The 12,107-nt window shown below is 52.6% G+C and overlaps 1 protein-coding gene across 3 annotated transcripts in view; it reads left to right on the top strand.

The window, feature by feature from the left end:
* Serpina9 (serpin family A member 9) overlaps nucleotides 1-3,552 on the top strand; it is a 7,307-nt gene extending 3,755 nt beyond the window's left edge. For 2 of the 3 annotated variants that reach the window (XM_023719697.1, XM_004635167.3), the window contains 3 exons: nucleotides 61-338; nucleotides 2,196-2,339; nucleotides 3,326-3,552. In XM_023719697.1, coding sequence (XP_023575465.1) covers nucleotides 61-338; nucleotides 2,196-2,339; nucleotides 3,326-3,529 — 626 coding nt within the window. In that variant the 3' untranslated portion in view covers nucleotides 3,530-3,552. Of the gene's footprint in view, nucleotides 1-60; nucleotides 339-2,191; nucleotides 2,340-3,325 lie in introns of all 3 variants that reach the window. The other variant, XM_023719696.1, reaches the window with a different exon arrangement.
* The last annotated feature ends 8,555 nt before the right edge of the window (nucleotides 3,553-12,107 follow it).

The following is a 12,107-nucleotide window of genomic DNA, read 5'->3' as shown; positions in this document are numbered from 1 at the left end:
TCTCTCCTTTTCTGTCTTCACCTCACTTGGACGTAATGACCACTCTCTTCTCTTTGTTAGCCAACTGGACCAAGCCCTTTAACCCTGCGGATACTCACAAAAGCTTCCCCTTCCTGGTGGACAAGCAGACCACTGTGCGCGTGCCCATGATGCAGCAGAGGGACACATTTGCTTTCGGGGTGGATCCAAAGCTCAACTGCTCTGTGCTGCAGATGGACTTCAGGGGGGACACCGTGGCCTTCTTCATCCTCCCTGGTGAGGGCAAGATGAGGCAGCTGGAAGAGACGCTATCAGCCAGGGTGGTGAGAAGGTGGAGCCACTCACTCCGGAAGAGGTGGGCATTTGTGTCGGCTGAGGGGACTTGAATGAGGTGACGGGGCACAGCCAAGGGAAGAGAAGAGGAGCACTGTGATAACAGTTGTTAAATAACCAGGTCTGCGAGTTGAGCGTCCATTGCACACGATCGGTGAGCCTGGCATTGCGCATGCGTGCTCACACCGGCGCCCCACCAGCACCTGATAGGGGAGGGGTGTCACCGTCTCCTTCTCACCACACCTCACAGATAAAGAGTGGTTCCTTGCAGGTGAGGGGACTTCCAAGGTCGCATCATCTCAGAGCTTTCTTAGCACTGTAGCTGCAGGGCGTGACCAGAGCGCACTCCAGGATCCAGTCTGTTACCGACTTACACGGGAGGGTTTTGTAAAAGCAAACAGACAAACAAGCAAAGCGTTGGTTTTCACTTACAAAATTGGGATAGTGATATTGCTGAACATATCAATGGATGCCAAGATAAAATGTTTCTATTTACAAAGTACTTCAACCGGGAGAGTGGGTAGTCAGTAAATGTTAGCAAACGTTTGCTTTTACAGAATCCTTCCACGCAAGTCGATAGCAGAGGGTCTTCTGTTAGTAGTTGTTAGGGAAGACATGGAAAGGGTTGAGTTACGCAATGGCAAGAAATACCGAAGCCTTGTTTTTAGTGTCTCAGCAATGTTTTTCTTGGCAGCAACAGCATCGTGCCAAGGCGTTTGCACTCCGGGAAAAGATAGGATTGAGAATAACTGTCATCAAAGAATGCCAATGGCCACTGTCCCGGGGAGGGCAGGCAGTGTGGAGGAGGAGCCGCTGAGCAGGAAACCACGTTCTGCTGGGAGTGTGGGAGGCTTTGAGGCGATGGTGATAGCGTCTGAGGTCCTTTCAAGTGGCTCAATTATTAATTTAAGTATCAGTGGAACACGGAGGACATTTTTGGTAAAGGAAGCACACACGAAGATGCACAGCTAGGGACCCCGAGGTTCTGCCGCACAGCTCTGGGGGTCGGGAGGCGAGGCAGCGGGACTGCACAGGGCCAGAGCACAGAGCAGAAGGGAATCCCAGAGAGGATGGAGATGCCCCTGCCGGCGCTGGGGACCAGGACAGGAGGGAGCTGTCTGTGGTGTTTTTCAGATGAGGACTGCAAGGCGTTCCTTGGAAACCTTCATCTCTGGGCTATCACTGATCTTTCCGATCTGCGAGGGGAGGGCCGGTTGCTGCTGCGCATGCCTAGGACGCAATCTGCGATGCAGCGCATGCTCAGTGCATACAGGCAGGTTGCGCTTGGTTCAGAGAAATGGGTGCGGAGGAGGAAAACATCACGCCAAACCCTAGGGCCACGCTGCCTAACACCGCGGCCACCGCTGTGTGTAGCTATTCAAGTTCCAATGGAGCAAAATTAAAAGTTTAGCTTTTCTTTTGCACTGGTGATGTTTCCGCTTGCTCGGCTGCCAAGCGTGGCTGGTGGCTGCCATATGGACGGCATAGGGAGAAAAATATGCCCAGAGTTGCAGAGTTCTGTTGGGCTTGGCTCCTCTAGGGATTAGCAGAGTTCAGGAAAGGCTGCTGTGGTGACTCCAGAAGGAGGTACAGATAAGATCCCATCATGCTCCAGTGCCTTCCATGGGCTCTGCCCTGGGCTCCCTTGCTGGGCCACCTTCTCACTTCTGCCCCCTGTTTCATTAGGGAATCCACTGGTGTCCTTGCCTGCCTTTGGTGCTGGGCTTGATTAGCCGGGAGATGGGCTGAGATACACAAGCCCCTTTAGCAGCAATTTGGTACCTGGGGAAAGAGCGCGGCCTTCTGAGATGCCACCTAGAGGGAGAGCTAGAGACACCAGGGGCTTTGACCTCACCTTTTCCCTCTCCCTTCTCCACAGGCAGATAGAGGTCTTCCTCCCCAAATTCTCCATTTCTGCCTCCTACGACCTGGAAACCATCCTCCCAAAGATGGGCATCCGTGATGCCTTCAACAAAAATGCTGACTTTGCTGGAATTACAAAGACAGGCTTTCTGCAAGTTTCCAAAGTGAGTTGGTTGGGGGGAGATAATTTGAAAAAAAGCCCATGCTGGAAACTCCCATAGAACTGGCTGGTGGAGAATGGAGGGCTCTCATTTCACTTGAGGTAGAAAGAGAAGCCCGTGAGTTAAAAAGATTTCTTGGTGGCCTACAGAAAGGCCAAGTCCCACAGCTGCTAGGCCTCTGGAAGACCATCTCCTCCCATATGGGTCTATGGCCACCATATCTCTAGCTCAAAAGCACCTCTCACCCTTCTTAAAACAAACATTCTCAAGGCCCAGCTACAGCTTTGCCTTGGGAACTCACCACCCTTCCTTCCTCCCTATGGCTTCAGTCCCCACAGACACCATCAAGAGGTTGCCTGTGACCATGGTGGACATGGTACTTGGTCTTCAGTGCTGAGAGGAAGAGGGACAAGGATGGGGAGTAGGGGGTGGGGAGGCAGGAAGAGAGAGAGAGAGAGAGAGAGAGAGAGAGAGAGAGAGAGAGGTGTTACTCAGTTCATTCTCCTGAGCGAAGCCCAACTCCAACACAGCCACAGTCACCAGGGCTGAGCTGTGTGTGTCTTTTTGTGACCACATGTCCCATGTCCTGCAGGTCACCTGGTCTCTGGGGGGACTTGGCTTGCTCTCATCCACATACAGCCTTCTGATCCTTAACCTAAAGTCTTAATTTGATGCTGGATAAGAAAGTAGTAGTCTGGGGCCACCATAAAAAAACTTTTCATCATTGGCCCTCCGGCGAAGGAATGCCATAAGGGTCCCAGTGGAATAGACTGAGCAGAATGGACCTTCCCCCGAGGAAAGACTTACATGCCCCTAAGGAAAATCATGCCTGTGGTCACAGAAAGTCCCTAAGCCCCTGAAGCTCTGAAGCATGAGTCCCAGGTCAAGAACCTCCTCCCTGGAAAACAAGGATGATCAGCCTTTGGTAGGCCCAACCCAGGTAGCAGTGTCACCACAGGAGCCACTGGTGTTTGTTTTTCCCTCATCAGGCTACTCACAAGGCTGTGTTGGACATCGGCGAGGAGGGGACAGAGGCAGTAGCAGCCACCGCCACCAAGCTCATAGTCCGATCCAAGGATAATCCTTCTTTTCCTGTTATAGCCTTCAAAAAGCCCTTCCTGACAATGATTACGAGCAAAGACTTAAGTGCTATTTTCTTCATAGGGAAGATTAAGAATCCCTCCGAAGCCTAGAGTGGACCTGCCCTGTCGATCAATTGTCCACAATAAAGATGCACAGGAAGTAACCACACCGTGTGCCTCTACAGTGGCATCCAGACCCACCTCCTCCCAGTCTATGGGTCCACCTCACCCCAGCATACCTGCTGTCCTGGTGGCAGTGCCTGTTCCAAGGCACAACATCACAATGACAACAGAGGTCCTGGTCCCAAGCCCCAGCCTGGGAACCCAGGCAGCGTGGCCTTTTCTATCAGCCTCCTACCACCTTCCTGAAACACAGCTGGGCTGGTAGCTCCATTCCTCAGAACACCAGAAGGATGTCATGCAGAGCAAGTAGCTTTATTGCAGAATTATAGGAATGCATTCAGAAACCTCAGATGTGAGACTAGCCACAGCAGGGTTCCCTTGTACCTGCAGGCTCCCGATTTGATTGATGGAGGAGATGTCACCCTAAGACATCTCAGCAGCTGTGTGAATTCATTCGTCATTTGTTCAACAACAACCCATCCAGCATTGCCTGCATGCTAGGAGTCAATCAGATGAGTGAAGTACCAGGATGTTGGGCCTGAATAGCGAAGGCAGGTCACCCAAGAACAATAGATGAAATCCACACATAAGCAAGAAATCAGTGGCTTAGGAGACACACCGTAAGTGCATCCTGGGATTTGAGGGGGAGTCCCAGGGGTCAGGGCAGCGCTGCTTGAGCACAGAGGCAGTGAGCCAGGAGTGAACTGGGTATCAGAAGGGACAGAGAAGATGCCTTGGACATCATGTGTCACACACACAATGACAGAAGCCAAGACAGAAGTCTAAGGAAGTAGATTGTGGGGGTAGGACATGATGGCCAATGAAAGTGGTCCAGGCTTGGGGTTGGGGAACAGAAAGCCAGCTGGACGCCTTTGGCAGGAAAATGACAAGGCCCTGAGGATGGGTCGTGAAGGCATCCCTAGCGCTGGCCACCTTTGTAACTGAGTCTGTCACACACGCACATGTGCACACAGCCCTCTGGGTGCTCGGCTCTTTCTGTAGTGACAATAGTCTGGCTCCCTTTTCTGTGTCTTAAGAGCCACAGTCAGTCTTAGGCTATGGTGACCCCTAGGCTGGGGCAGCTTCCTGTGCTCTTTGAGCTGTGTCCACCTCCCCCTTTCCCCTGCACCAGGTCGCCATGTCTCCTCTCAGCTGCAGGGCATCTGCTATGCACCTACAGGCCTAGAAAATCCTTCCTTGGGCATCAGAGTTCTACTAGCCCCAGATGTGCCATCTGGGGCTTATGCTGGCTTTCTACATGGAAAGGAGCAGAGGGCAAGGTCGTGCTGGCACCTGGCAGGAGCTTCAGAGGTGCTGAGTTTCCACACTCACTTCCCATCCTGTCTAGTCCACAACAAGCTGAGCAGGGGCTCCAGGCAGGAAGACGGATGGCTGGCCCAGGCTGCAGGCTGGCAGGATCGGGATTAGAACCAGGGGCGGAGCCCAGGCCCGAGAGGCTACAGCCACGACTGAGCTTCCTCCATGAGGAGCCCGGGAGAGGACAAGCCACCCTACCTCTCAGAAGCCCGGTGGGTGGCGCAAGGCTCGGTGCTGATCTGTGCGCGCTGGCACACAGGGAACAGCAGGCATGAAGATCTGGCTGGGGACACCAGGGTTGCTCAGAGCGAGTCCTTTCTAGTGACCCTCAGAAGCACCTTGGTGGGGTGAGAGAGGTCACCACCTCCGCCAGCCTTCTTGCAGGTGACATTACAGTGGCAGGCAGGTGCTACTCTTTGGGACACTTGTCAGCCATCAGGGGCAGACCCAGCCGCAGACCAGGTTCCCCTGTGGGGAGGCTCCACACAGAGTTGCATAAGACACTTATCTTGTCTGTTTTCAAATGTACCTTGTGGTTGCTTGGAAATTTGTTGTAATTAGGTATAGTAGGACGTGAGCCAGAGTCAATTGTTTTTGGAGAAACATCTGTCACTTGGATTACCCAAGAGGAGAAGACTCATCACCCCACACAGCAGCACTTGGGAGCAGACAGGGGAAGGTGTAGGTATGGGGCCACTGGGACCGCTGCAGTGAGAGGGAGAGGGTGGGAACGCCCCCTACAGGACAGGAAGTGAAACAGAACTTGGGGCCTGCAGTTGGAGGGGTATAAAAAGGCTCACTCTCTTCACTCTGTTGGTGGTTTCTTTTGCTGTGCAAAAGCATTTTAATTCGATGAGATCCAAATTGTTGATTATTTGTAATATTTCCTGTGCAGTTGGGGTTTTGTTCATAAAGTCTTTGCATATAGATAGATAGATAGATAGATAGATATAGATATATCTTCAAGGGCTTCCAGCAGATTGTTTCTATTTTAATATTTAGATCTTTGATCCACTTTGATTTTAGTTTAGGGAATAGTGAGGAGAAAATCTTCTCAGCTACTCCTCAGACAAAGGACTAATATCTAAAATATGTAAAGAGTCCCTAACAGCAGCCCTCCCCAAATTTAAAAACCCAATCCAAAAAATGGGCATCTGAAATAGATACTTCTCTGATAAAGAAGTACAAATAACAAAGATATAAAAATGTGTTCAGCATTACTGGTCATTTGAGAAATGCAAATTAAAACAACACTGAGACTCCATCTCATTCCATAAAGAATGGTGATCACCAAGAAATCATCCAATAACAAAAGCTAGCAAGGCTGTAAGGAAAAAAGAACACTTCACCATTATTGGTGGGAGTGTAAATTGGTAACCGCCATGGAAATCAATATGGAGATTTTTCAAGTAACTAAAACTAGGGCCAGGGATATAGCTTAATGGTCCAGTGCCTGCCTGGAAAATGCAAGGCCCTGAGTTCAATTCCTGGTATGAAGGAGAAGGAGGAGGTAGAGAAGGAGGAGAAGGAGGAGGGGGAGGGCTGGGAGGAGGAAGAAGGGGGAAGGAGGAGGGGGAAGGAGGCGAAGAAGAAGGAGAAGGAGAAAAAGAAGGAGAAGGAAAATGACAAGGAGAAGGAGAAGGAGAACTAAAAGCAGAGGCAGCGGTCCATTTCACCAGATGGTCTCCTTCTAGGCATTTTCCTGAAATCACAACGAGCATCACACCACAAGGATATCCACATCCCCATGTTCATATAGTAATGTAATTTGTAATAGCTAATTCCTGGAAATAGCTCATATGTCCATCAGCAGATGAACAGATAAAGAAAATGTGGTAGTTATATACAACAGAGTACTATACTGCCATCAAGAAGGATAAATGACACATTTTTAAATAAATAACTGCATCTAGAGACCGTAATTGTAGGTGAAATAAATCAGACACACAACTTCAAATATCATGGTTTCTCTTGTGTGAGAAGCCCAAAGGATAAATGAAGATAAAAATGAAGCACAGCGGGGCTGGGGAGATAGCTCAGTAAAATAAGTGCTTGCCTGGCAAGCGCAAGTGCCTGAGCTCAATCCCTGGTTCCATCAGAAAAATAAAAAATAAATAAAAATGAAGCACAGATACTGGGAAGGAGGAAGAACACGTGAACTGGGAAGGGAAACAGGGAAGGAGAAAAGGAAAATAGGGAAAAAGAGATGCAAAGAAGAGAATGAAAGGAAAAGTGGAAGCAAAGCTTTTGTAAATGGGAAGGAGATGAGGCATTGAAGGGAGGAGAAGGGAAAGGGGAAAACTATTAATCTGTTATGTACAGGTACAGATTCTCCATGGTGAATATAATCATTATGTGTGGGAAACTATACTAATAAAAATAAAATTAAACAAACATTTTAAAAGGGACATACAGGGGGGCAGAGGGAGATTCTCTCAAGGAAGTGGTGGTGCATGCCTGTAATCCCAGCACCCTGAGAAGCCGAGGCAGGAGGATTGCAAATTCTAGCTCAGGGGAAATGAGTGAGATCTTGTCCCAAAATTTAAAAAAGGACTGAGGGTGTAGCTCAGTGATAGGGTCCTGGGTTCAATTCCCATCACTGCAGGGAGGGTGGGAAGAGGCAGGAGAGAGAGGGAGAGAGAGAGGGAGACAGACAGTCAGACAGACAGGCAGACAGACAGACAGACAGAGCAGAGCAGACAGAGCAGACAGAGCCAGAGAGAAATTGGAAACAATAGTGGCTATTAGTTTGTCCCATGACTTCAAGATGCCAAATATGAAGAATAGTCATTACAGTGTGGCATGAGCCTTCCACTCCAGACAGAGTGACACCATTCAAAGGGTGGATTCACCTCACATGGTGAAAGCAAGGTGATACAAACCTCCAGAGGGATCCATGAAAGCAAGCACGCCAGGCGCAAGTCCCGACCCTGAGGCCTGGGGCCGCACGCTGTCTCTAGCCAGCCTTCTCCACAGCTCCCGCCCCCGGGAGTGTACTTCCCAAAGGCTAAGGAGCGCTGCAGGGTCTCCGTTGCTCCAGGATCCAGGGCTGGTGAGGAACCTCCCTGAAATGTAGGCACAACCAGACCCCGCCACCTCTGTGTAGGCGTGTTTCAAGGTGCGCCTCAGACCTTGTGGGCTGAGCCCCCCAGGCACAGGGTGTGTAGACTTTCTGGGTGGGTGGGATTTCTCCACCTCACCCACCACAATGGGAGAACCTGTCTGCAGGTGTTTTATTAAACCAAGCACACGGCATGGAGCAGAGTCGGGCGGGGGCCAGGGCTTAGCACAGAGCGCCTCCTGCCTGGCAGGAGGACAGGAGGAGCAGGTGCAAAGGTGACAGCCCGGTCAGGCCTTTCTCTAAGCTCCAGAACAAGATACTATGTGGATCAAAAGCATCACTGGGGTACCAGCACCGAGAGGCCCCTGAGGTCAGTGTGATCACCCCAACAGTGCCCTGCCCCACAAGACACAGGCAGAAGCAAGGGTGTGTGACCTCAAGGACCTCACATGCGAGATGGTACACAGCATGGGACAAGGGACAGGAGCACTGAGGTCAGGAAGGAGGGCTCCAGTGGTCTCTAGTCTGGAGGCCCAGGTTGGAAGCCATCCAGCTGACCTGGTGGCCTTTGCCTGCTCTCTGTCGGCCTCACTTCCCTCGGAAAGCTCCTAGCTCCTGCGTCACTAGGTTGTCAGGCGAGCAGCACAGACAGTGCTCGGAAAAGCACCAGTCGCTCTTACTGTTGCCCATATAGGTCACGTCGTGGATGAAAGATGCTGCAGTCCAGCTCATTTTCAGGAGTTAGAAGTGAAAACCAGTTCTGGCCCTGAGGGTTGGCCCACATGCCATGTCTGTCCCCTGAAGTTTCACTCACGCTGGATGGCCAGCATCTTCTCTCCAGACACGTCTCATGAAGGGAAACAAGAGGAAGTATTAAAGAATCTTCAAAAGCCCCAGAGTTTTCTCACTGGCTGTTTAGTCCAGGTTCTGTTACCCAAGATGGGAAGTCACTGGCCAGGGAGCCCTGGAGTAGAGGCACGGCTGGGGTGCCAGGCAGACACTGTGTGGTCCCTCCAGCTGTGTGACCACACGTGACCACTGACCCTCTCTGTGCCTGGCTCCTCATGTCTAAAATGGGGGTGGTCATAACAATACCCGCCTCTGTGAACATTGGGAAGACACAGCACAGTGGGCGTGTGGCACGGTGCCCACCCTGGAAGCCCCCACCACTGGCTGCCCAGCACCACAGAAACATCTGGGAAGGGATAGGACAGAAAGTCTTATCTCTTCCATCCTTGACCTCGGCCCCTGCACACCCGGTGACCCTGACATAGGGGCAGGGGATGGTCATTGGTGGCAACGGTTTGTTTCCCTATGGCAGACATAGGTCCTTCGAGGTACTAGAGTGCGCTAGAGCTGGGCGTGGTGTGCCTGCGGTGTGCTGGTGCCTGGATTCCTTTTTCTTTTCTTTCTTTCTTTTTTTTTTTTTTTTTAATATATATGGTACAGGGTCTCACTATGCAGCTCAAACTTGTAGTGATCCTCCCATTTTCAGCCTCTCCAGCACTAGAGGAGTGCACCACAGTGTCTGGTCTGGGTGGCCAGCTCAGCGTGTCTGGGGGTGGTGCTGGGGATCAAACCCCGGTCCCTCTGTTTGCCTAAGCAGGCACTTAGTCTGCTGATCTATCTCACTGGCCCTTCTAATCAGTGCTTCTGTCCTGGTCATTTCAACAGTGATTTTACACACAGGAAGGACATAAAGCAGAGGCCTTTGCAAGCCAGCCTGCTGAGAGAGAAATAAGTCCAGGTATGGGGGGGGGGGGGGGGCTCCCAGGAAGGGACCTAACCCAACTGGGGCAGAAGGGGGAGGGCAGCTATCGGGGGAGTCTTCCTCAAGGCGAGTTCTGAGCTGAACTCAGAAAAGCGGGCAGAAGCTGGTATTGCTGAGAAAGACGAGGTGCAGGACAGAATTGGAGGTCAAGGGACCAGAGTGTATGAAGGAAGAGCAGGGCTCACTGCTTCTCAGGGGGGTGCAGTCTAGCTCGAGTGCAGAGCTGCAGAGAGTGACAGGTGAAACGGGCATGACCAGGGCATCACAGGAGGGCTGCAGAAGGGGTCCTCTGAAGGCCTGCAGTTGGAGGCAAAGAGATTTCAGGGTACAGAGTAGGTAGACAGTGCCTGGTCTAGAGCCAGGGACCTGAGGAGGAGGCTGGTGACAGAAGCCAGGGCACAGGTGGTGGAGGAGAAGAGGGCTGGCAGGAGGCCAGGTCTGGGACCAGGCACTGGAGAAAGGAAAGCAAGGGAGGCTTGGTGGCAGGCAGGGAGGTGTGGTTCCCCCAGAGGCTGGGCCCACGCTGTCCCAGACAATATCCTCAGTGGCTGGGTTAGGGATCAGGCCCTGGGGAGAGGGCGCTAGCCAGCAGGATACAGGGTAACCTTAGCTCTGGGAAAGAGGACACAAGTATCCGGGAGGTTGTGGGGGGAGATGAGCTAGTTCCCTGGGCCTTGTGGATTTCTCCCATTGCCCCGGCTGCCAGGAGGGTGAGAGCCCAGACAATACTACACAGGCAACAGGCCGGGTGTGGTGGGTGCCGCTGCTTGCAATACGGGATCTAGCTCCAGAGCCACTTCCACATAGTTCCTACCTGCCCCCCGCCCAGATGAGGAGGCTGAGGCTCAGAGGTGAACAAGTTCTGGGGTAGTGCCACAGAAAGGGCCCCCAGAAGGGTCTGAGTGTCTCCTCCAGGCCATGTGACTCCAGGGCCCACCTGGAGAGGCCCTCAGGCCAAGTGCCTCCTGTGGGCCCAGGGTGGGGTACTGTATGACCCTCTTTCTGCACAAGAGGCTGGAGGGCCTAGTTGGGGTGACATCCACACACAGCCTCACAATTCAGCCTCCCTCATCACACCCTCTGGCTCTTCCTCAGGGAGGAACATTGGGGCTGTAACAGGATTTTCCCTGGGATCCAGTCTCCAGTCTCTGCTTGGTACTCCTTTCCTTCTCTGTGCCCCCTCTCCCACGTGGATAAAGCCTCCCTCGCACCTCCAGTGACTCAAGGTCTGTGAGTATTATAGATCAGGGCTATGAGTATCCCCTTCTCTGTGGTACCTTGCAGGGACTGGCATTGCAGCCTTGCTGAGAAGACAGCAGCGCCCCTACTCCGGGCTGGAAGTGCTTCCTGACAGATGAGCCCCATCTACTCCTAGTGCAGAAGGGCAGGGGCTCCCTGGTGCCCCCTGCCTGCCCTCCTTCCTTCTGTGGAAGAGATTTCAGAACACAGAGCCACGTAGCCCAGCCCATCCTGGATAGCACCCTTGGGAGCAAAGCCGTCCTTGTCCCTGGCAGCTCCAGCTGATGTAAGACCAGCATCTCCTGCACGGTGGGGACCATATCCCCAGGAGCACCATCACCCCATAATGTAAAGGATGCCCCTCAGTGCCTGGCCAGGGCCTGAGATCCCCATGCTCTCTCCATAGAGATAGTCATGCACCCCACACAGTGGGCCTGCAGTGGAGCTGCTCAGATGTATGGGGTGGTCCAGCCGCCACAAAGCAGCAGAGAAGGCTCAGCCACATCCGGTGCCCAGGGCTGGGTGCTGCTTCACCCGGGCACTGCTAGCAAAACTCAGTGGCTTGGAGCAGCGACCACAAATAACTCTCGTGATGCTGCGAGTCAGGAAACATGTCGAGCCTTCCAGATGTTAGCCCCTTGGCCAGCAGGTAAGGCAGTGCACACTGAAACACTCAGGGTCACGTGAGGCCACCATCAGTGGCCCTTTCCACATAGGAGCTGCTTTAGAGCAACCAGCGAGAGCTGGGCCACTGTAGACTCACGTATGCACGGCCAGGGCTGCTTTACGCTTTGAGGTCCCCTGGGAGGGCTTGGGCAGTAGCTCGGAGGATGGCAACATGCGTACTTAGCATGTCTGCAGCCCTGGGGTGGGCCCCAGCCTCCCCCCCCCCCAAAGAAAGAAAGGCATCCCTCAGAGATTTAATGACTCTGCTTTTCAACAATGATGCCTGCTGCTGGGAACCAAATGCCTGCTCTCTGGAAGAAACTGGGACAACACAAACCCACAGAGGACCTTAGAACTAGTGCCACCTTACCACCCAGACTCCAGCAAATACTCGCTCAGCTCTGGCTTCTCCCTACGTGTCAGGGGTTGTGGGTGACAGGAGCCCTTGACCGCACCGCGTGGGGCTCGCCATGCAGCGGGAGGGGAGTGTGTGCTCTGCTTTCTGAGCTTCT

The sequence above is a fragment of the Octodon degus genome, unplaced genomic scaffold, assembly GCF_000260255.1.
Source record: "Octodon degus isolate 3935 unplaced genomic scaffold, OctDeg1.0 scaffold00070, whole genome shotgun sequence".
Taxonomy (NCBI): Eukaryota; Metazoa; Chordata; class Mammalia; order Rodentia; family Octodontidae; genus Octodon; species Octodon degus.
The sequence above is the reverse complement of the archived record's forward strand: the minus strand, read 5'-3'. Positions and strand labels throughout refer to the sequence as shown.